The sequence below is a fragment of the Pieris napi genome, chromosome 11, assembly GCF_905475465.1.
Source record: "Pieris napi chromosome 11, ilPieNapi1.2, whole genome shotgun sequence".
Lineage (NCBI taxonomy): Eukaryota > Metazoa > Arthropoda > Insecta > Lepidoptera > Pieridae > Pieris > Pieris napi.
The window spans coordinates 6,714,717-6,740,203 of record NC_062244.1 but is presented as its reverse complement, the minus strand read 5'-3'; the positions used below and the strand labels follow the sequence as shown (position 1 = coordinate 6,740,203).

Below are 25,487 nucleotides of genomic sequence, written 5' to 3'. Positions count from 1 at the left end.
AGGGCAGTAAAAAGGAGGGCAATCAATTATCTGAATCACCCGATACAGGTAAAACTGTGCGGGGCTTCTTGATAAGAAACTTTGTCTTATTCTAGCCCAGTTTAAAGGAAATAGTTTTATTTAGATCATCGATAAACTTAACAAAGTTATCTCTAGAAATTGAACTCTCACTAGATCTAATTATAATATATTTATTATAGAAGTACTCTTAAGGTATAGGTACTTATAATAAAGTCCACTTTTGAGAAACAATGAACAGAAACTTAACATTGTTTCATTATTTAAACTTTAATAGTTCCGATACCTAACTGCTTTATAACTGCCAGAATAATTTGCAAAAGTTTCACTTCATACTAGTAAATATATTAAAAAACTGTATTGAAAAATATAATTTATGCGCAAATTAGGCGGGCTCAGTGAACGTTATAGCAATAACACAACGCTACAAGGCGCACTTACAATTCACGTGAATTTTAAGTAGGGAATAGTGAAACACCTTGCGACTCTATTTCTGTATAAAAATGAATACGTTTGTCTCGCTAAAACTCGGAAAGCTAGACCTGTTTGGCTAATTGTTCTTGAAATATTTGTGGAAGTTCAGGGAAAGTTTAAACGGTGAGAAACATAAGCATAAATAATTTAATTTTCCAATAAAATTCGTTTCTAGCTTCAAAACATTTGTGTCTTTTGTTTTTAAGGTCTATTGTTTTTATAGAAATACCAAATTGTCACATGGTTGTCAAATATTTTTAGTCCGTTTCATAGACGTTTTACAGTGTACGTAGGTGATACGAAGTTTACTGGGTCAGTACCAAATAAAAATACAAAAAATATTATTAAGTCGTCTTTATTCCTTTAAATAAAACTTGCAAATTAAAAGAACATACTAGAATTCTTCAGACTCAAGTAGTTATTTTAGTACGAAAACCCCATAGAATGGTGTATTCATATGACAACATTTGAAAACACCTTTCAAAGGTGAATATCAATGTAAATTATTGTCTGTTTTTTGAAGTGAAACTTCTTTATCGGGGTTGGAAAAAAATTTAGTGTAACATTTTTTCGTTACGCGTCACATTTTTCCGTTACGCGCCATCTTTTGAAGTGAAACTTTTTTATCGACGTATGGGAGAAATTTTGTAGCAGGTTACGCACCATGTTGCTTTTTGAAGTCAAACTGCTTTATCGGCGTTGGAAAAAAATTTACACACATTTGTCAAATTTTTCGGTAACGCGCCATCTTTTTTCAAACTTTATCTAAGTTAACTTTATTTAACCAATTTCTGTAAAGTTGCATATAGTAGATCATTTTTCGTAAAATAAGGTCATAAAGAAGTTTCACTTCTTACGTGTGTACACTAGTACACGCATACATTTTTTTTTATATTTAGTTTTATCTATCCATATTTTAAGCGCACCATACAACTTGTTAGCTTAGTCCTTGTCAGATGAAATTTCAATACGTAATTTGGCGTAAGCGTTTGTTTTATACGAATCTCAAAAGATTGTAATTTGTCAGGAAAATCTTGGAATAAAGGGACTTGTTAAGGGGACCGTGTTAGTTTGATGTCCGCTTGACCGAGTAACGGCGTGGGGTGATTTTGACGATTGCGAATCCTTTATATCCTTTGATAAATTGCATCTCTGTCGAAAATTGGCTCAATTTACAACACATTGGGTTGAATAAAATGCTTTAGCAACTCGCTGGCCGCGACTGGTGTGAAGAAACAGAAATGTATATAGAAATGAAAAATTATAATTCTTGTTATGATCAGCGTATTCGTGGATAAGGAATATCATGTTTATAAAATCAGTTTGGGTGATAATAAATTATTTTGAATAGCGATAAGAGTTATATTAAGACAGCCTTGAAAGGTTAACATATTTATTTCTTATTAATACTCCGTTTCTATAAGTCTGACGACTCATTGGTCTAGTGGTTAGTACCCCTGACTGCGAATCCAAGGGTTCGATCCCCGGCTGAGACGAACATCGATGTGATGAGCATTTGGTGTTGTGCTTAGGTCTTGGGTGTTTAAATATGTATTTATATGTCTATCTATCTATAATATGTATGTACATCCATTGCCTAGTACCCATAACACAAGCTTCACCAGCTTAGCATGGGACTAGGTCAATTGGTGTGAAACGTCTTTAAAAAAAAAAAATATTTTTAATATTAATTATCATATAGGCTTTTTCCACTTCACTTTAAACCAAAAGTTAATAAGTGAATTTAACCGACCTTATTGTATCCGTAAAGCGCAATACACATTGAGCCCGCCGGGCCGCCGACATATGTTGGCAACTTTTTGTCGGCGGTCTAGTTGGGGGCTTCACTTATTACAAGTCGGAAAATTTGGTCGGCGGCATGTCGGCGGCTTGATATGAGTATGATGTTGGCGTACCCAAGCCGCCAACATGTCGGCGGGTAACACGCGCAGGCGCATGTTGCCGACATGATTCTTTTCATACAGGCCGCCGGGTTGTGTCGGCGGGCTCAGTGTGTACTGCGCTTAATGTATTCAAAGACTTTTAAAAAATGGAACAAAGTTGATGACATTTTACATTGAACGCTGAAAACAGGTGAGATGGCGTTTTAGAAAGATACAAAGTTCAAAGTTCTGCAAAAGCCTCACGATTTCTTAGAAAAAGTAAATCGTATTTTGTAGTAAAATCTAACCGTAAACACGTAATAGAAAACTAATTATATTATAAATACTGGCAGAATACTTCGAATATTTTTAGACGATGTAACGTTAGAATTGATTTGTTTGAACGTAGAATGATCAGTGATGAACGTAGAGATTTGTAATGAGTTTGTTTGAAAATAGAATTTGTTATTGTTTTTTTCAATGCCAGTAGTTCCGCAGTTTAGTTATTATTAAACCTCCTTATTACATCTTGGTTTTCAAACATCAAAACTACACGCAATTTACTTAAACATTGTGTTATTACCTACCTATAAATCGTTCGTCATATTTTTAATCAAATACATATTTTACAAATGTTTCTGTAAATATAAAGTTACAAGGCAATTAAAGTTTTTCAATTAGCTGCTTCAACTTAGCAAACCTGACGCTTAATATTCAATGTTGCTAATAAAGTTTATAAAAGTTCTTATTTCAATTCCGTTGGTTATTAAGTATATACTTGAATATTAAAATATTAATTAATTAATTACTTATTTAAATGAATTTCATTATAAAGCATATTTGTGAACTCATATTTTAGATTCATGAACGTTGATTCACTGTGCGACAATATATTTAGTTACATAAATACAAATATAAAAAATACAATTAAATATTCTGGTCATGTTAAATATTTGAGCCCCAACATTAATACCCCTTTTCTGTAATAAAGAATTAGTAATCATAATTTTGTTTAGGGACATTTAATTAAGTAACTTTTTAAAAAGGGTCTGCCAGAATAAGTAAGTCAAGCACCTGAATATAATTTGTCTAGACGAAGCTGAAAAAGTCTGTTGCAATTTTTTTTGCCAATAGTTAAGTTTGGTCAAGAGCCTTTAGAACCCTGGCTGTGTGATGGCAGTGCGTTTTCTCCAAGCCCCAACCTCATAAGATACATGCAATAAGTATAGAAATTTTTTTTTTTTTATATTTCCTATAAAGTTAATGCGTATTTTCTTATCAGGGCTGCAGGTGACAACGCCTGCAGCCTAAATAAATGTTTATCTTATGTAAAACTAACGACGGTTATGTACGGCTGTTGCCATGGTTACGCTCTTTAGTCTGCGTTTTAAAATAAAGCAAGAAAAGTTCTATGCTTGTACGTATATAGCAACAGTCATAATACGTTTGTGTTAATCAAAGTATAATATATAACACGTCATAAGTTGATTATTTTTGTAATGTAAAGTAAAGAATAGAAAAGCCTCAGAATGAGAAAAACTAAATTATTATATTATTTACATTACTCGACGGTTCGAGCGCTTTTCTGTAATATGGTTAGCAAAAGACGATAAAAGAAGTGTAAATGAAAATTAAAATGTATAAGTTTAAGTCTTTTCGTAAGAAATGGTGCCAAGTGATGATATTTTTAAAAACATTGCCCATACAGATTAAATCTTGAATATTCATAAAGTTTGTACGTTGAAGAGGTACTTAATTCTTATGTTAAGTAAAAACACTTAATCAAACCTAGGTCTTTACTGATTCTTGTTATACAAAACACATCGAAATAAGTAAAACAACTAGAAGTTTGCTTACATTCAAGTATGAAACTATCATTTCGAGTGGCTGTCTCGCGATAAGGTGTATTAAAAGAACATGTTGTCGATAACACGGTAATCCCACTTATACGAACAAACTTTGTATTTCTTCTGAATTCTCGAAGCAAATTGATTGAGATACAAAAGTCTAGAAAAAGTGTAGGAATCAGTACTGCAGGTACTCCATAGGCAATGTTAGGGTCAGTTTGTGCCCTATAGATTTATATTTTATTAATAATCATCCAGTGACGTTACAACCCCATAACTTGTAACTCTAAACCCTTAGATTGCATCCGTTTCTTCTATCTAGAGGTACAAAAGTCTAGAAAAACTAGGAATCAGTACTGCAGGTACTCCATAGGCAATGTTAGGGTCAGTTTGTGCCCTATCGATTTATATTTTAATAAAAATCATCCAGTGACGTTACAACCCCATAACTTGTAACTCTAAACCCTTAGATTGCATCCGTTTCTTCTATCATTTCTTTTTTTTTTGACATATGTCATCGATTTTTAGGTTTAAGACATGGCGGTTTCCTCACGATTTTGCCTTCATCGTGTGCGCACTTGCTTCGCATATTGACAAATTCGATACGAACGCAGGTCCTCAGGGATGGGGGGGGGGGCGGGGGTCGCTCGCCAATAGGCCATCAATGCTGCGATTTATATATTATTCAATTAAAATATTATAGAGCACTTATGGTCTACATTTGGGAGTTCCTAGTGGGAGTGCCATGCTGTTGCCTTCGGGCTTCAGCCAAATGGGCAGGCACGACCGGGGCAGTACCACTGTCTCTCAGAAAACCGGCGTGAAGTGATGCAATAAGTTCACCTTATTGTACTCGCGTTTCGTGCGGTGAGAGAGACTCCCGGAGCCCATTCCCCCCCCCCATGAAATATGAAGGTGCAGAAAAAAGAGAATCTACCCCAGGGGGGTACCACACGCGCTCGCGGTGGAGAATCTCCCTCTGGGCGTCCAACACCGGGACACTCTGCGCCCGGTGGTGGACGCACAGGCTGCCCTTCGTATTCTGGGGGGGGAAATTCTGCGCTCGGTAAAAACATTAATCGTTCTCGGGGCAAACGGAGCAATTTAACAAAGGCACCCCCGTCCACACTCGCCGTGGACTTCACAAATGTTAGGGGGCTCAATTCCAACATCAACGCTGTCCACTACCACTTAGAGACTGCGAAGCCGGCCTTGCTCTTTCTTACCGAGACTCAGATATCCCCCCCGGCTGATACTTCCTCCCTCTCCTACCCGGGGTACAAATTGGAACATTCATTTGTGCCGCGGGCTGGAGTTTGCGTGTACGTCAGAGAGGATATCTGTTCTCGTCGCCTCGGGACGCTTGAAGGAAGGGACCTATCAGTAAATGTAAAATTAGAAGCATTAATATTTATATCTTTAATGACGAATCACAAGTGTACATTGTGTTACCTACGTGAATAAATGATTTTTGAATTTTTGAATTTTTTATCTAACCTCTGGCTGCGCGTAGACTGCGATGACCATCCGCGATTCTACGCATGCCTGTATAGGTCCCATAGCGGAAATACCGAAACTGACCGACTCATTGAGCACATCCAAATGGCTACAGATTCCCTGCTCGAAAGGGTTCCTACCGCTGAAATCGTGATACTTGGCGATTTTAACGCCCACCATGCCGATTGGCTCGGCTCAGAAACCACCGATCATGCGGGAAGATCCTTTCACGACTTTGCTTTGGCTTACGACTTGACGCAAATGGTCCCTGCGATTACGCGAATACCAGATGTGGATGGTCATAAACCCTCTTTGTTGGACCTTCTGCTGACTTCACATCCGGAGAACTACCAAGTCTCTGTTGAACCGCCATTGGGTTCATCAGATCATTGTGTGGTCCGGAGCATTGTGCCGTTCACGCGCCCTCTTCGGCCTAGCTTCACTGGCTGTCGCCGCGTGTGGCACTATAAGTCAGCAGATTGGGATGGGATGCGGTCTTTTTTTGCGTCCTACCCTTGGGGGCCCATTTGCTTTTCGTCGAGTACTCCAGATGCCGTCGCTGACTCTGTCGCCGAGGTGGTCCTGCAGGGTATGGAACTCTTTATTCCATTCTCTGCGGTGCCGGTCGGTGGCAAGTCCCAGCCTTGGTTTAGGCGTTCTTGCAAAGCGGCTTTGCGCCGTAAGCGTGAATGCTTTAAAGCCTGGGCAGAAGCGGTGACATCCTGTGATGTGACTATCGGCGAACGTAAAAAAGCATACAATTCAGCCTCCAGGTCCTTCAAGCGAGAAATCGCTAAAGCAAAGTCAGAGCACATTGCCAGATTTGGTGAGAAATTGGCCCACCTCCCTTCGGGAACTCGAGCCTTCTGGTCTCTTGCCAAAGCTGTCCAAGGGAATTTCTGTCTGCCCTCAATTCCACCACTGCATAGGGAGGATGACTCACTGGCCCATACCGCGAAAGAGAAGGCCGATCTTCTAGGCTGTCTCTTTGCGTCGAACTCCACTTTGGATGATCAAGGGAAGGAACCACCGACATTATTGCGGTGTGATACTACGATGCCCGAAGTTATATTCCGGCAACGTGCTATCCGTAAAGCTTTGTCTTCCTTGGACATCCATAAGTCGAGCGGACCCGATGGCATCCCTCCAATTGTGCTGCGTACTTGTGCTCCTGAGTTGGCTCCGGTCCTAACGCGCCTTTTCCGGTACCTTTACACGCTCGGCACTGTTCCGAAGTGCTGGAAGATCGCTTCGATACATCCGATCCCTAAAAAAGGCGATCGCTCTGATCCGTCCAACTATCGCCCAATAGCTATAACCTCCTTGTTCTCCAAAATAATGGAAACCATTATTAACAGCCAGCTCCTGAGGTATCTAGAGGGCCACCAGCTGATTAGCGATTCTCAGTACGGCTTTCGTCGTGGTCGCTCAGCTGGTGACCTCCTTGTATACCTTACACATAGGTGGGCAGAGGCAATTGAGTCCAAGGGGGAGGCGCTGGCGGTAAGTTTGGACATAGCGAAAGCCTTCGATCGGGTGTGGCACAGAGCACTGCTCTCGAAGCTTCCAGCCTACGGGCTCCCTGAGAAATTATGCAACTGGATTTCCAGCTTTCTCGCTGATCGGAGCATCAAAGTCGTCATCGACGGAGCATGCTCCGACCTGAAACCTGTGAATGCTGGTGTCCCACAAGGCTGTGTCCTATCCCCGACCCTGTTTATTCTGCATATCAATGATATGTTGCAGCTTAGCAACATTCATTGCTATGCGGACGACAGCACTGGGGATACTTTTTACACTGGCCGGGCATGTATTTCTCGGGCTGTTGTCGATGAGTACCGGAACAAACTTGTGTCTGAAGTCGAAACTCTTCTACGTAGAGTCTCGGACTGGGGTAGACTAAATCTAGTCCAATTTAACCCCAAGAAGACACAAGTATGCGCGTTTTCCGCTAAAAAAACTCCCTTTGTCGCTACTCCCCTCTTTGAAGACACTCTCCTTAAAGCCTCAGCTAGCATCGGAATACTGGGCGTTGACATATCGAATAACGTTCAGTTTCGCGGTCATCTGGAAGGAAAGGCTAAATTAGCCTCCAAAAAGCTTGGTGTGCTCAGCAAGGCGAGACGGTACTTCACTCCGGGCCACCGCTTGCAACTATATAAAGCTCAAATTCGGCCCCATATGGAGTACTGCTCTCACCTCTGGGCGGGAGCTCCCCAGTACCAGCTCCTTCCACTTGACCGTATTCAACGAAGAGCGGTTCGAATCGTCGACGACCAGTCACTTTCAGTGCGGCTTGATCCCTTGGCGTTGCGTAGAGATTTGGGTCTCTCTGCATCTTCTACCGCATTTACCATGGAGAGTGTTCAGAGGAGTTGTTCGGTCTAATACCTGCAGCTGAGTTTCATCATCGGACGTCAAGGCAAAATACAAAATACCATCCGTATCACCTCGACGTCCGTCGTTCCACAACAGAGCGTTTTCTAAGGTAGTTTTTGCCGCGCACCACCACTATGTGGAACCAGCTGCCCACAGAAGTATTTCCGAACCAATTCGACTTAGGGTCCTTCAAGAAAAGAGCGTACCAATTCCTGAAAGGCCGGCAACGCACTTGCGAGCCTTCTGGCATTGTGAGTGTCCATGGGCGGCGGTATCACTTAACATCAGGTGAGCCTCCTGCCCGTTTGCCTCCTATTACATTAAAAAAAAAAAAAAAAAAACATTTTACTATAATATTATTTTCTAGTGAATTGAGCATTAATATAAGTGTCTACTATGCAAAATTTTGAACAAATTTATAATTTATTTTTTAAATGAAATAGACACAAAACCAGCGAACAAAATAAACTGGCTGTTCTAATACTAATTTTAAATATAAAAGTATTTGAATATGCAATTTTAAGTGAATATTTTCTTGCAGAATACTTAATATTTTTTACACAGAGAATGCATTATTCAAGATTCAATTCAGACAAGGTTTTATGTATTTTATATTTCACCCGACGGGATCCAATAATTTAAATTAGTCTGGGTACACATTTACGTGAAAAATGCACACTATTAAATTATTGAGACATTCACCGACTCACAGAATCATATATTTTTTATCTTTTCATATGCATTGTCCTTAATCATGGACGGGCATACACTATTATTAAAGTTTAATTTGAAATTGTGAAACTTTGACATGTGTTTGTTTGTTTGATTAATTCATGTGATGAAATTTTTCATAACAAAGCAGTTGAGAGAAAAATAGCTATTCCTAATATATTGTTGATAGAATTTCATACTTTTTAAGTATTTTAAGTATAGGTCGGTTATCGAAAGCTGGCGGGTTCACAGTACTCACAATAATGCAATTTCACATACAGTTTGTTTCAAAATATGATTTTCTGGCCATGCTATACATTTTAGTCCACTCATACACGACGGACAGTCTATTCATGATGTATTTATGATTGTATTTCAGTTTGACATCACGTCTCGCGCTTATTCACAGTCACTACACAAGCACAAAGTGTAAATGTGTTGAAGCCGCCAGCTTTAGTTAACATACCTGTACACAAGTTGATCGTAAGCTCGGAAAAAAACTTCTAGAATATTCTGTATAGAAAATAATTCCATCCGTTCAGTCGCTCATACTAAAGCAATACCCTGATAAAACTAATATTGCACACAGCGTTCCACAAAATCAAAAGGTGTGAATTGCCTAAAGCTTTGCTCGCGTTCATTTCGAAATCGTGCAAAGGTATTTCGGAGGGACCTTTGCAAAAATCGAGCTACAATTTCACTAGTCCTTTTTATGCCTTTATAACATAACAATTAAAATAGCGCGAACATATTTACTATGTTGAATATTCCGCTTCCGTGGCTCAATAATTTACCTTATTAGATATCGGGTGAAACAATCTTTCGTTGATCACAAAATACAAACAAGGATACAAGTACACGTAGATACGCACAAATGTGTCTGACTCTTGCCCCCATATGTGACTTAGAGCATATTATAGATTGTGACCTTGGATTAATTAACGTTGAGTTCCGATTGGTTTTTATTTATGTTACGGTCCTCAGGACTGAAATGCCATTTAATACAAATTTTTATATGCAGTGCTTATATGTACATAGTACAGACACCTGAAAATAAGAGAGTTTGATGACTGTCTGCACACACCTCTAGGGGTTTTCAGTAATTGAATGCTTATAAAATTATATAAAGCTTGTGAAGATTGTACGACCATAACTCTGGGTGATTTCATAATTGATTTTTATACTACTTTTTTATAGTGTTGAGCTTTGAATTATGATTGTGTAGAAATAATATGTCAACATAGTTAAATTTCTTAGTATATCTTGTTAACCTGGAGATACACCCTTGGGGATATCTGTATCTGTTTTCTTTGTAATTAAGTATGTTTATGATCACCTGGTAGACTAGACACAGAATGCTAATACTATCCGAGAGTACCGAGAGTTTTTTACGCCGGCTTTTTCTCTCGGCCTACACCCTCTGTCTTCTTTGCCGATGAATAGGGATGCCTACAAATTCAAATTTAATGACGTGGAATAAGTGATACATGTATCTTATGTTCCATAATAAACATATTTTATTTTTTTTTTATTTTTTTTTATCTAGTATTAGCTTTCTGTGTTTACGAGTACTGACGATTTGTTGGGACTTTAATATCGGTTGATTTAGGAGTTGGAACATACGACCTCCAGTAAGAGTTTCGTGCTCTCAGCTACTAAGCAGACATTGTTAAGATTGAGCGCTTTAAAAATTTCAGAGTACATCACACATTCTTTCGTGTTACAATCATGCGCTTACGCAGCGTTCATTTAAAGAACTATAAAACAATATTAATTATAAACAAACCTCGTCTTACTATTGTGACTATTCATGAATCTTTCGCTTAACTTTTATGTTTACTGTCGGTGTTAAAATAACACCTGTTTTCGCTTTGTCGTGACTTGCAGGTTGTCTATTAGTTTAAGAATGATATATTCTAGCATTAAATTTTAAAACAGTTGTATGAAGTATTATCTCTATTGCATGGTAATGAAATAACTTGAATTAATTTGTTGATTTCTATTAGTACAAAAACCTCTGCCTTTTTGAATGATGGTGCTTTGCCGCGACTAAGTAATAATAATATAGTGTAAATTAGATCGTGTAAACAATTACTTTTATATGTAAATTTGTGTTGTAGGTGAATTTTAATAAAATTAAATCAAAATCGTTGAACAAATGTGGAACTGATAGAAAACCGGTCATCGTAATCGCCAAGTATTTTGTTTGACGATATAATTAATAGATATAATATTCTGCTTGCATAACATGTAAAATATATTACACAAATTGATTATTATGGTTCGTTGTAGTCAATTTCGCTAAACTAAACCATTAGAAACCTCAATCATACTCGATCTACAGACTACATAAAAAAGAAGGCGTAAAATTTTAATTGTAAAATAAGTTTTAGTAGGCAATTTTGTAAGGAATTATTTTTTTACCACCTAACTTCCCCCAAGAATTTCATTTTGCCTTATATAATTTTTTTACTTAACCCTTTTTTATAATTTTTCTTTTTCTAAAAACTATCCTCTATCCTCCCTATCCTATGATCTAGCAATCATGGAGTTTTTCCGCTAAGCTAAATAGAACACGTTACTAGTCACGTTTATTTTGTAGAAAGAGAGGTTCATATGTTCTTTTCACATCTTTCTTTATATGGCTTAATATATTTAAACAAAGTCGTACAATATACACTATGTAAGTTTTATGAAGATTATATAATACTGCCGTCATCGATTATAACATTATAGTGTTAAAAGCGTCTTAACATGTGTACTACATGTGACTATAAGAATGTTATTAGAACGAAAATATACTATTGACTTACTATCAAAAATAACACTTGTCGATGTTATAATAATGTCTTCTATAGATTGCAAGCAAACGTTATTAGAAGCAAGGAAAATGGCTCGAAGTTTGAACGGTTTGACAGCAGAATAAATTTCATTAAAATATTTAGAGTTAGACTTAGACAAACATATTCATGAGTTCAGTCTAAATGTAATTTAGTAATATTAATAACCAAACGTACACGCATAAAAAAAATATTAATTAACGTTATAATAATTAACGTTTACTACCTCACCTTAAATTATTTACATGATATTAGTAGGATCTCAGTTAAATTACACAATAGGTTGTGATGTGGAAAATCATGAACTTCAAAGACCGTCAACGTAACTTTGAAATGTTAATATGAGTTTAAAATGTGTATTAATTCGACTAAAACTTAATACTAAGTAATTAGTTTATTAGCTACTATATATTTTATGTACCATATTAGTATAATGACTAAAATCCTTCTGCCAAAATTTATTTAATTTTACATAAATTCTTGAAATGCTATCTAGGCAATATAAACAATTGATTACTTTTATAAAGATCTAAGTATCTTGTTATAAGTAACATAATAATACTAAATACTGTATTATAAACATTCAAACGAAACCAACATCACGATAAAGTTTTCCTTTACAGCTATAAATATTTATGTAAGAATAATTTATTATATTACAATATGCCGAGAACCATGATCTGGTATGATTAACGGTAGAATTTTATGAATGAAACAGCTAAGGGCAGGTGGCGAATTTTGTATCAGTCTATGAATATTAAAATACACAAGGAGTTAAGGAGAGGAAATAGAGATCGACAATATTCAAATGATTGATGGTTTAAGATGGTACTTACTATGCCAAAAACACAAAAGGTTGCCTTTTTCTACCTCATGATATTATATTTATATATCTGGTATTTCCATCATAGAAATTATAGACAAGAACATAAACCGTGGTTACAATATAACTAAACATATGTGTAGTGGGAATATGTTAATGAATTCGAACGGCTTACGATTCAAATCACCCAAACTCTAATTAAATAGGCGATGACGCAAAAGAAAATAGTTCTAATTCTTCAATGATTTAAATAATTCAGATTACATTTTTCTAATATACATTATGCTGAGTTTATCCCTGAACAATGAACATTGCTAACGTTACACAACTTGAACGGACAGTTAAGGGGAGATAAAGTAACGTAAGTGGTAGTGACAGGAATGTGACGCGAGATGTTGAAACTTTTGTGTCTCGTTCTTCGGTCTCTATATGTATCGGGATCCATAGACAAAAACATTTTGCTGAGGGGCACTGGCGCCAATATAATTTTTATGGGAATGGTAATTCAGCGTGAGATTCCCATATAAATGACGTTTATGGGTCACGCCTGACATCTATAATAATCTCACTTGAATATCAATTAGTACTCTAAGTACTACACTATTGATTTGGCATTAATTATATAGCAATAATGATACATACTTTTTAGAAATAAATCAAGCCGGTTCTGTTGGTTTGATGTTTTGGATGAATAACAATACAATGGTGACACAACCCTTTATGGTTCTTGGCCTCAGATTACAAGTGTTACTTTGATAATTTTCTTCATAATTTATTTTGGTTGTTTGTGAAATTAAGCAACATTTTATTATTGTCTCTTTTTGTGTTTGTAAAAACTTACCTAATGAAAAGAAACTAAATTAGTATGTTATAAATCAAATCAAAATTATTTTTTTCATGTTTAAACTATGTACACTTGAAACTCGATATTATAAAATATCATCATAAGGGCTCATGCCCACGAGCCGGTTTGAACACGGCCCGGTTTTTGGCCGGCGCCGGGTAGAAACCGTCCGAGCTTGCACACAAGACGGTTTGTACACGACCCGGTTTCATCGAGGTGCCGCCTTCATACGCTCTTTTCATGCGTGGTACATGTATAAACAGCTAAAAGTACCTCCCATGTTAACAGAAAGAGAAGATCATGGTGCATTTCATACGCTCATTCAGAAGCAACTTGACGAGAAATTTGAGAAGGCCCGGCGAAAAACCGGCTCGTGGGAATGAGCCGTAAAGCGCGATTCGTTTCAGCACATTTCAAAAACTTCTCTGCTTCCCTACTTAAAGTAATTGCTTCCGCATAGAAATAAACATTTGAGCCTCCATTATAGATGCGCTATAAAAATAATTAATCACCCACTAAAGTAATAAAAGAATCAAAATAACACATTATTTCAGATATCGTTCATTGATTACATGTGCGTAATGTAGTCAAGGTTTTGAAAATGAACGTGTATCGATCCTGATGCACTGTGAGCAGAATTAATCCTCTAATTACTGTTATGGTAGACACCAAGAAAAGAGCGTACCATTTCTTAAAAGGCCGGCAACGCACTCGCGAGCCCTCTGGCATTGAGAGTGTCCATGGGCGGCGGTATCGCTTAGCATCAGGTGAGCCTCCTGCCCGTTTGTCCCCCGACCCTATAAAAAAAAAAACATTGAAAACTATCAATGATACGGGGTACGCCTTAGTTTGGACGATGTTTGAGTATCCCCGAAGCCTCAAATAAACGCTTGCTCTCGTGATATTTGGGTCGTGTCTGACATCCGTTCCAATTTATCCGTAGGAATTAATTTACAATTGCGTAAGTTTATTATATTAGCATATTTTTTTAATTCAAAATAATTTATCAGTCTAAAAATATAAATTGAAATAGTGATCAGCATGTGCTAGATAACAAGTTATAATCATTTCATTACACATAACTCATTTATATTTTATTGCTCGCCAATACACCTTCATATATAATCTCTAAGTGTTTTACACTCGTACTAATAATATCATTATCGTAAATCACAAAATTATCAATATAATCAATCTATTAATAGATATTGTAAAGCTTAAATAAAAATATTTGTTTTCAATAAAAAAAAATGTACGTATATTTTGTCTTAAGTGATTCGTTGCAAAGCCAATTATCACGATTGTATATAGTACTAGCCGATCCGGCAAACGTCGTTTTGCCATGTATATCATTTATAATAAAAAAATAGGGGTTGATCGTAGAGGGTTGAAAATTAGGGGTTGTATGTATTTTTTAATTCTGTAACATAAAAAAAATAAAATTTTATCTATAAATAAAAAAATAAAAATTAGGGGGACTACCCTTAACATCTGGCGGGCTGATTTGTGAATCTTAACCATTCCCAGATCCCCTTGAACACACACAAAAAATTTCATCAAAATCGGTCCAGTCGTTTAGGAGGAGTTCAGTCACATACACACGCACACAAGAAATATATATATTAAGATATGGCTTATATATGTCACTTTTTTAAGTAAAATCTAAAAGTGACAAGCGAAGCCAAGTATACAATTTCCATTAATACATCTTATACTTGTGAATATTGGATCTACATATTATACACTTTTTAATTCATAAAGGAACAAGTTCGTTTAGTGCAAACCTACCAGCCCTGCGATTCTGTAACTCACTTCACAACTCACACAGCGGTTTTCGCATCGGCGGTCTCTCTCAAATCAGTCGTGAAGCAGTCATTTTATGATTTGACATTCTGATAAACAATAAAGTACAAGCTCCCACCTTTTCAGAATGCCAAATCATAAAATAACTGCTTCACGACTGATTTGAGAGCGACCGCCGATGCGAAAACCGCTGTGTGAGTTGTGAAGTGAGTTACAGAATCGCAGGGCAGTTAAATAATAAAAAAAATTGTTAAATTATTGATTTTCAACGGTAAGCAAGTGGCATGTCTCACTCAATCGACACCCTAGAAGTAACCTCAAAGCAATATAAATAATCATTATATAGAAGCGTTATTTTTGGAATCCACTGTATAGGCTACATTAAACATACCTACGTAAGAGAGAAGACGTCCCAAATATTATTTATTATCTTTTACCTTAAATATATTTTTACTATACTAATTATCATTTTGAACGAATCTGAATAAAATCGAATCTAGTTATCGTATTACATACAATATACATACACATATACATTATGCCCTAAAACAGTAAAAGTGGCAATAGGCGGGCGGGGCATATAGTAAGATATACAGACAAAAGGTGGACTTTAAAGACATATGGAATATGGAAAGGACCCAGGGGAGAAGTGGGCGCCCCATAAATAGATGGATAGAAGAAATAAAAGCAGAAAGAATGCCATGAACAGAGTTAGTTGGAAGAAGCTGGAGAAGACCTTTACCCATGAAGGGGTTCCGATGAACGGTACTGAAGGTAGCTAGGATATAGGATATATAGGATAACAAGAAAAAAAAATAAAGTGTAAAAAATCTAAGCTGTATTATTTTTTTTTATGATTATAATGGGCTGTTATTATTATTATTATGTAACAAAAAAGAGGACATAGTTCGGTAGGGTTTTTAACAATGCGTTACGGCTAGAGTGGTTATTTATTGACTTTTTGTTTTTATTGATATTATTACACAGTCAAAGTTTTTTATTATCATTTCCATTATATAAAAAATCTTATCTATATATTGAATGCTACGCACCACCACTATGTGGAAGCAATTGCCTGTCGAAATGTTTCCCAACCAATCGAACTTTGGGTTCTTTAAGAAAATTTCGTACCAATTAGAACCTCCTGGTATTGTGTCTATGGTATCACTTAATATCAGATGAGCCATCTATCTGTTTAAATTCTCTTTCTATAATAACGAATAAACAGTAATAATACTTATGCCCAAAATGGTCTTCATTAGAAGATATTTAGTCTAGTAAAAGTACAAGGAATGTTTTTCAGTAGATGTTTGTTGTACCGACTTCTAGAGTATCAAATGAATAGAGGCATTCATAATGATATACTCTATGTGGTCTAACACCATTAAATGTAATGTAATAACACCAAAGAAAGTATTGTATGCGAGATAAACTTTTTTATTTCAATTGTCATTTTATCGAGTCGTTCTATTTTTACCGTATCGATTTATCAAAGTGACGAAATGCTCCTATTTCAATCTCCAATTCGATAACTTCAGATAAGAAGCTGATAAGATTATGGAATTTTTTAAACAACCTGCCTTGCGATTCTGTAACTCACTTTTCGAACTCACACAGCGGTTTTCGTATCGGCGGTGGCTCTCAAATCAGTCGTGAAGCAGTCATTTTATGATTTGGCATTCTGATAAACAATAAACTACAAGCACCCACCTTATCAGAATGCCAAATCATACGTCACGACTGATTTGAGAGCGACCGCCGATACGAAAACCGCTGTGTGAGTTCGAAAAGTGAGTTACAGAATAGCAAGGCATGTAGCCGTAACTCTTTACCTATACTACAAATGGTTCGATAGTATATCTAGTTATTTCGTATTTCCGCCTATACGTAAATGAATTCTAAGTGTATAACAGTATATAACTTACCAAAGTCATGTCTAATAATGGACCGTTATAAATATACGGCACAATGGAAGCTACACAAAGCGAAGTTGTCGTCATCAAATCACAAAATTAAACCCTAACTTAAATAAGATTCAGGTACTCGGGCTGAAATAGTTTACCTCAAACGGGGGGTTTGGATTAAGTTTGCATACTAATAGCGACCCTTCTTACGATATACGATCTTAAAGTACAGGTTTTATTAGGGTAACCGTTCTGTTTTTGGAAAAATAGAAAAAAGTATTTTAATTTTTGTCTACAAAAATATATACTAAAAACAAATACTTCTTAAATAAAAAGTCTAATATTTTATGTTATAAATATTAGACGAAAATAATTTAAAAGCATTTAAAATTTTATTGTTTAAACATTTTTGTATTGGCCGAAGCCTTTTAAATATACTAACTATAACAATATTTTGAAATAAACATTTATTTATTCGGTAAAAGTGTATTTTCAAAATCTTTTATTGAATACTATTGTAAAAATCAAATTAAATAATTTAACTGTAGACCTAGTTTTAATATAATAAATATGCATTTTAAAGACGCAGTTTTATGTCATGGCGTGAAGTTTTAAGAAGTCTTAAGTTTTAGCTTTTATTACCTTTTACCATATAAAACCATAAAATTATGTATTTTTGCACTTCTTGCTTACTTCATCTAATTTAAAAAAAATTCTCACAGTGGTTGCCTGGAAGAGATTGATTGAAAGCGATAAGGCCACCAGTTGCCCTCCTTTTCATTTAATTATGTCAATTGCATTATATTTTTGTATGCAACGAAAGGTTGATAAATAATTAAATAAATAAATAATAAATAAAATTGCATTGTCAACTGACTTAAGTTAAAATGAAGTAAAGATTTATCATGTCAAAACTGATATAAATAATATATAAATACGACGTGTATTTGTTTTGCGGGGATCAGTTTTCATAGAACAACAAGTCTTATATATATAAAGTATATTTCTTTGTTTCAGATGGTGACAAAGTGAACTAAGATGTAGTGATAATGTTAAAATAGTGATGTGATCAGTTTTATCGTTAAAATGGATTGGCGGGCTGTGCTAGTGCTGTTATCGATAGTGGGTGGTGTCATTTCACAAAATTGTAGAGGAGAGGAACTCAAGCCCAGGGCTTGTGAGAACGTTTGCGATGAGAATGGACAATGTAAAATACGAGCGGCGCTTCTCTTGCCAAAGAACACGACATTCTACGCTTCCTTACCCGTGGTAAGTTAATATCTGTCGTGGTATGGTATTAGTAGGTTCTTACCTTGGTAGCATCAGCTTTGTATCACACATTCTATATGGGAATAACCGGCTACCTGTTAAAAAGCGTAAAAAAGATGTATAATGTATAGTATCCCAGTCGTTGTAATATTTCTCGTCTCAACACTTTTGACTAACAATTATTATTCATAACGTACTACGAACAGTTATAATACCTGAAAACCTCATATCACTGAATCTGATAGTTCTATGTAATAGTAACTTCCAAATTTTATTTGCGGTTTCAATACTAAAGCCGTACTCGACGGAATGACAAATAGTTTGGTACTATCATAGATTTTTTTACGTTGAAAACATATGACGTACAAAACTGTAAAGGCTTTTTATTTATTTTATTTTACTTTGTGTCTATATTTCAAATGTAACGAAAGTATTGAAACCTTTATAAAATTAACAACACTACTTATATTCATTGTCATTCAATTGAAATGTGGTGTTTTGGATTATTGTCTTGGAAGTTGAACTTTCTCTACCTTATTTATTTTTATTTAAATAAATAAGTATTCATAGTACTCATGAAAAATGTGGATCAAATTTACGATCTCAAATCGAGGCCTAGCCTAGCAAATGAGGCTATTATTGCTCACTAACATCAATAGTTAGTAAAATCAAAATGTTTAGTCTATGTGTTAAAAATTATGTTATAATCGTGAAACTATGTTAATATAAATTCCAATGGAATTTTATTGTTATAATGTAGACGTTGAAATATTTAATCTGGAATTAAATTATAATTCGTTGAAGCTTAATGAGTTCACTGGTTTGTGAAAGCTTTGTGATCGAATCTGAAGAGATTCATTATTCTATAATAACCAATCGTATCGCCTAACAATTGTTTTTTTTCATACCACTAGTTTTTCGTTGTATTATGCTTTTTACGTCCTAAAATTTGAATAACTTTAATAGCAATCTATCGTATTTATCATCAGTTTCAGTTCATCTATCACTCATATAATATATTATAATTGAAAATAAACTAAAATAAAATCATTTTCATTATCATTTATATATCATTTCATTACTATTAATGTTGTATTCATTCAATATTGACTATGGTTTGCGTGTACGACATATTTAAATAAAACATTAACTAACATAAAACACAAGTTATTACATTTTACATAATTGGGCAGACTCTCTCGCCTTAAAGAAGTTTGATTTAATTGTATTCATTTATTAATGAATACAATAGTTCAGAAATAAATATTGTATAAGAATATGACTCAAATACTTGAATAGATAACTTATTGACGCCTTGGGAATGGGTAAGTTTTGTGTGAATAAATATTTTAGCACATCAAGTTTCAAGAATGTGTTGAGAACTCTTTTACCCATGAGGGTTGAATAATTTTCCCGAGAATAAATCTTAATCCATTATTTAATCATTTGCGTATAATATTATATACAAAATTAGATAATTTGATAGCTTCATCTTCGTGATAAAGGAATAAAACTAATGACTTTACATCGGCCTCTGTAATACTGTAATACTCTATAATTTATATAGCGATCGATTCCTTTTATTATTAAAGTAACAGAGTACCAGCACTGAATTTTCATCGATATAAATTCCATACCTATAATTAACCATATGTACACAAAATTTGATATAATGAATTCAAGTTATCTAAAATAAATTAAACAATTTTATTTATTTGTGTTTTGTAATTTAGTTTGAATTTCCTCTCTTTTCTCATTATTTATGTTCTTTTTGTAATATTACGTTGTTTTCGCTTAACGTGTCAACATATTATAGATATGGCACCATTGTATATAAATCAATTTGTTATTATTATGTTGATTAATTGATTTATATTTTTGTGTTACTTTACAAATAAATATAAACATAAAATTCTTGAACTAATTAAATCTTATCAGTATTATAAATAACATATGATTGTCCATTTCAAGAGATATTTGTATTTTATTCGTTTTATACGAGATGTTCCCCTTTCCGTAGGAATTATTAAAAGCATAGGCTCTAACGAACCAGACAGTTCACAATAAAAATGTTGACAGTAGAAATTAGCACTGTAGCAATGTATTATTTCAGGTGGAGCCGGTCCTTGATCTTGCAGTTCAATCGCAGGCCATTCGAAATGCATTCCCACCTTGGCTCAGTTTTGAATGGACGACCTATGATGTCACAGATTGTGATGCTGCCTACGCGGTCATATCCGCTATAGATGCCTACAATGACTGCGCGCATGTGTTCTTTGGTCCAGCCTGTGATTTTGCTCTTGGTGAGTTGATATTTACAAAAGTAAATGCTTACAGATATTACACGTACATACATAATTGTTAAAAGGTTTCACTCTTAGACATTAGTATTTTTATATACAGGGTGATCAAAAAGTCGTGGATCAAACGCAACTAGGGGATAGATAAGGTCAGGTCAAAAAATTGTTCTACAGGAGGTCCCTAAGCTCAACCTCTGCAATTTGAATTATAACTCTGCAGGGGTTGAGCTGAGAGACCTCCCGTAGAACAATTTTTTGCAGCTGATGACCTCATCTATTTGCGTTTGATCCACGAGTTTTTGGCCACCCTGTATAAGTATAACCTATCCCAAATGTCAGATACTGGTGTCGTGTTGATTTGCGTTATCATACGCGAGACCGGAATTGCACATATAATAAACAAAATGGAGTCTGATACTGATTGATGATTAAGTTTATTTAAACATGTTTTTTCTTTGATTTACCAATTTCAGTTTATGAAGCTTTTTACACGTGCCAAGCCTGTACATTTTGCTCACACAGCTTTCCCTAGTTTTATAAGCGTAGTGATTACCGAAATCATTGGAGTTACATAGAGTATAGCTAGATGCAAGCCGTCTCTTCATTAATTAGCATAGCATTCAATAACCATCCAATTATTTGGTTAGACGTGGGTAGCATTACAGTGGTGTAAATTATTTAAAGAACCTGTTTTCTTAATTTCCTGACCCAGGAACTGTACTATTTACAGGATAAGTAAGTACGTGCTCCCTAACCGTCTTCCTAATTTGTATAATGTTTGAAGAGTTGTATCATTAGTCATGGCCAAACTTGAGTTCCAAAACATGTTCCTTTTAATTGCTATTTCGTGTTAACGCTGTTTTCTCTTAACACTGTTTAATATGTTTATAACTTCTTCAATGGATGCTTGTGGGATTTGTGTAGTATTTTATGAAAATAATATTTATTTTCATATTCCGTTGATTAGGCTGACTTTGGTTAGGTGAGGTTACGTTTTGATCATGCTACATACGTCTTTTGTTTTTGGACAAAACATTTTAACACATCTCTTTTCTAGATTAAACGCGTTTATTTATGAAGAACTCAAACTTAAACATATAAAAAGTACTGCAAGCTAATACACAATTTCAGTTATAATTGTAGTAATTCTGTAGCATTCATCGATGTAGGTATTGGTTACGAATACTGACTCGTAACGACTGCGTAACGCTACGGTGCTACGAAATGATATAAAAGTATTAATTAGTAGTTTAAAAAAATGCTTAATCACTTAAATATATAAGACGTATTTTACATAATATAGTAACAATAAAACCTTTATAAACATTTATAATATCAACATTTAATTTAATTATTTACCTATTATAAAGTTGTGTGACCGTTATCTTACTATTTTTCATACAATATAAAGGCCCATTTACATGATGCCATTTTCTTGTACATACCAGAGCAATAATTGAATGCAATAAATGAAGCGCAATAATTGCCGTTCAAGAATTGTATGCAACTGTTTACACTTGAAAACTTGAATACAATTATTGTATTCAAGTATTGACAAGGAAATAATTGCACATGCCTTTTGTTTACACCAATGCAACTATTTTAAGGAGATTATTGCTTTCAAGTTTTGACTTGTCTAAACACAGGCTTGTACGTGCGTATACCATTTAATGGCGCTTTCGTGCAAGTATTGCACGTATTTGCATTGACAAATTTTTCATTCAAGTCTTAAATATTTTAGAAGAGTATTGGAGTTTGAATATGTAAATATTAATGTAATAAAGGCAGGTAACACTTGTCACATGTAAAGAAAAAGTTTTAGTTTAGAATATAAAGAATACCTGTTTGAATTTTATATAAAAAGATAGTTTCTGTTTTTTTGTTTTTAGTACTTCTATTCTAGACGCAGATAGTGTAACATCTTTGGCTCTTTATTAACATAAATTATTGTTTTTTAAAATAGACCCTCACCACCAGAGCTCAGTCTCCTTAAAATATTAGAACCATCCAACAGAGAGTTATGAATATGAGTAAAAAGGTGTTTAAATTCAATTCTGCTGATATAATAAAGTTCATTGAGATTTATCGCAGTCATGAGTGTTTTTGGGATACCGAAAATGTAAATTATTAGAACCGATGCACGTAGCTGCTAGCGCAGCATTTTAACAAGAATTTGAAGTTGACGGTTTCGGACCGAAGGAAATAACAAAAAAAATTAGACTAAATTAATTTTTAATTTATTTAATTTAATTTAATACACCCTCACTCACTGCACTCATGTTTGCAAATGAAGAGATAATTGCGTACAAGAATTGCGTAAGAAATTATTGTACGTGCTGTTTACATCAATAATAGTTTTGAAAGGAAACTTTTCCCATTGATCAAGAATGTTACGTTTTGTTTAGACTATGCAATTCATTTATTGCGTTGATATAATTGTATGCTACAGGCAAGAAAATGGCATCGTGTAAATGGGCCTTTATTCTGTGTTACTTCGCGAATTTGATCTAAAGTAATGAAGTATAAGTTTTTATATACATGAACATGTATCCAAACTATTTCGGGTCATGATAAGGGGATATACCTTTTACTTAAAGTAAGATTAACAGGAAGATTAAGAATTGTAACAGACTAATTGCTTATGAGTCATGATTAAGTTATTACATTGTGAAACAGCAATATTAAACGTTTTGCGATTAAGCTCTCATTTATTTTAAAAAGCTTAATGGAGCAACGTAGGATACAAAAAATCTAAACATTAAAGTGCCTTTATTTATGGACAAAGTGATAGAAAATAATGCAGATTAAACTAAACTTTGCAAAACCCCACTAAACGTACTCTCTTGGGTCGGTAGCGTCGTGGTCATTAAGGAAACATCTGGACCGGACTATCTCCGTCCACCGGTTTCAACAAACTAAGTTTGTTCAACACTTCTCTTACAACAGGATTCGTAACTTAGCAGTCGTCATAATCCGTATAATTATTCGGGGCACAAAGATAGATATTCATAAGTAATGCTATTTTTAGTTATTTGCCAATTATTAACACGTTTTTCAATGTTAACAGTGTATAATTTTACGTTATTTCAGTTTGTGTCGCCATGGTTCTGTCGTTAAATACTATTAGAGCATATAGATACACCTTTTAAACCATCAAAAAAAGGGTGCGTGTACTTATGTACGCGCGTAAGAAGTTATACTTCTTTGGCATTATTAAAAATAGTTTTTGATTGCATGCAAATAATTAATTACAATTAAATAATCAAAGACTGGAAAAGGAGTCATAATAGTCAATAAAGTTCAGTTTAGATTTGAAAAATTAAATAAATAAATATTTATTATTATTCTCTAACATTAAGTGTAACATAAATTCTATTATTATTCGAATGTTGTTTTTAAATCACACATTTGTGTCACGGTGGGCGCGCATCGTAAAATTTCACTCTCATCAATTTTTCATAACGCGCCTAAAGAAGTATAACTTCAAAAAAACAAACATGTATTTTGAAATCATTTTAGGGTCAAGACGCCTTCTTTAGCTATCCGTCAAGTTTTAGTTTCTTCTACATTCGAAGGGACCTAATTTAGCTTTAGTCAGTGTCTGGTAATAGACTAAAATAAATACCGTTAGCAAAGTCTGCGTGTATCCTATCAGAGCTATTGTAATTAAATAGCCTTTGAGTAATACTAATTTCAACTACATCTTAACATCTGTATAACACGATAAAAGCACTCCATTATGGTACAGTGTCTAGTTACTATGAGGGGAACACACGATACTTTGAAAGGCCGGAACCCGGAAAGACGGTTTACTTAAATAACTTTATAACTATGCCCGTGTTACAAAGAAAAATATTTGTCAGTTTCTATGCTCAATTGCAATTGATGCTTGTGAGTTTATTTATGCGAAACATAAATAGTCTTTCTTCTTTAATGTTCAACAATTTCTTCAACTTTTTAGAATTACTAGGCTTAGATTACAACTTAATATATTACAAGTTCTTTCACTACTAAGTTTGATAAAATAGATTAAACGCCTATGAAACGAATTTCCTCTTTAGCAATTTAAAATAACACTGGGTCACATCGGCTGGTTGACATCGCCAAGGTGGCAGGCAAAATCCGCGGTTAGTCCCCAAGCTGGTGTGACCAAGTCTCGATTCCCACGGGTCTCCTCATAACAACTGGGATGAAGAACCTACTGACCGAACATAATTGGAGATATATGATTAGCAAGGCAGCGGGCACCTTACAGTGACGCGGACCTTTAGCAATAAAGAATACGAAACCTCTTGTCGAACCTAATTCGCTGTTTTGCTGATGATTTTTTTGTTTTTTTACCAAAAAATTCTGGTAGTTTTATAGTATGCTTATCATAGTATTTTTTTTGTAACACTTATGTTTATTTAAATTATCATACATTTTGATTTAGTACTGTATGATGTGGTGAACTTTAGTAAATAAATAAATACGGTGAAATATACTTTTAAAATAAATATACATTCTAAACCTTTGATCTACAAAAACTAAATCAGCACTCATTTGTCTCTTATTATTAATTTAAGCTAAAGGTATTTATCTTCAGGTGCCACTTTATTGCTAAAGGTGGGCTGTTTACAACTTGATTTGCGGGTGTCTTGCGCTTATTGCAGCTTATAATCATATGTAAAATTCAAGGCACTTCTTGGCTGGTAAGAGAAGAAGTAGAAGTGGACATTTCAGAACGTACCGTGTATTAACAGAATTTACTTCTTCTTTTTAAAATAAAGAAAAGCAAGGCAGTTATAAAACAACCTTCTATCCAAAGATTCGTTGTCTTTGAATTAATTTACTTCCATAAGTCGAAAGTAGGTCTAATGTTTGCGTAAATTTGTTTGTGACGCTTAAACTTTGTG

The 25,487-nt window shown here is 34.7% G+C and overlaps 1 protein-coding gene across 1 annotated transcript in view; it reads left to right on the top strand.

Moving 5' to 3' along the window:
- LOC125053603 (atrial natriuretic peptide receptor 1-like) overlaps positions 1-25,487 on the top strand; it is a 140,454-nt gene that overhangs the window by 6,917 nt on the left and 108,050 nt on the right. The window contains exons 2-3 of the mRNA XM_047655027.1: positions 18,041-18,292; positions 20,406-20,595. Of these exons, the coding sequence (XP_047510983.1) occupies positions 18,110-18,292; positions 20,406-20,595 (373 nt within the window). The 5' untranslated portion in view covers positions 18,041-18,109. The remainder of the gene's footprint in view (positions 1-18,040; positions 18,293-20,405; positions 20,596-25,487) is intronic.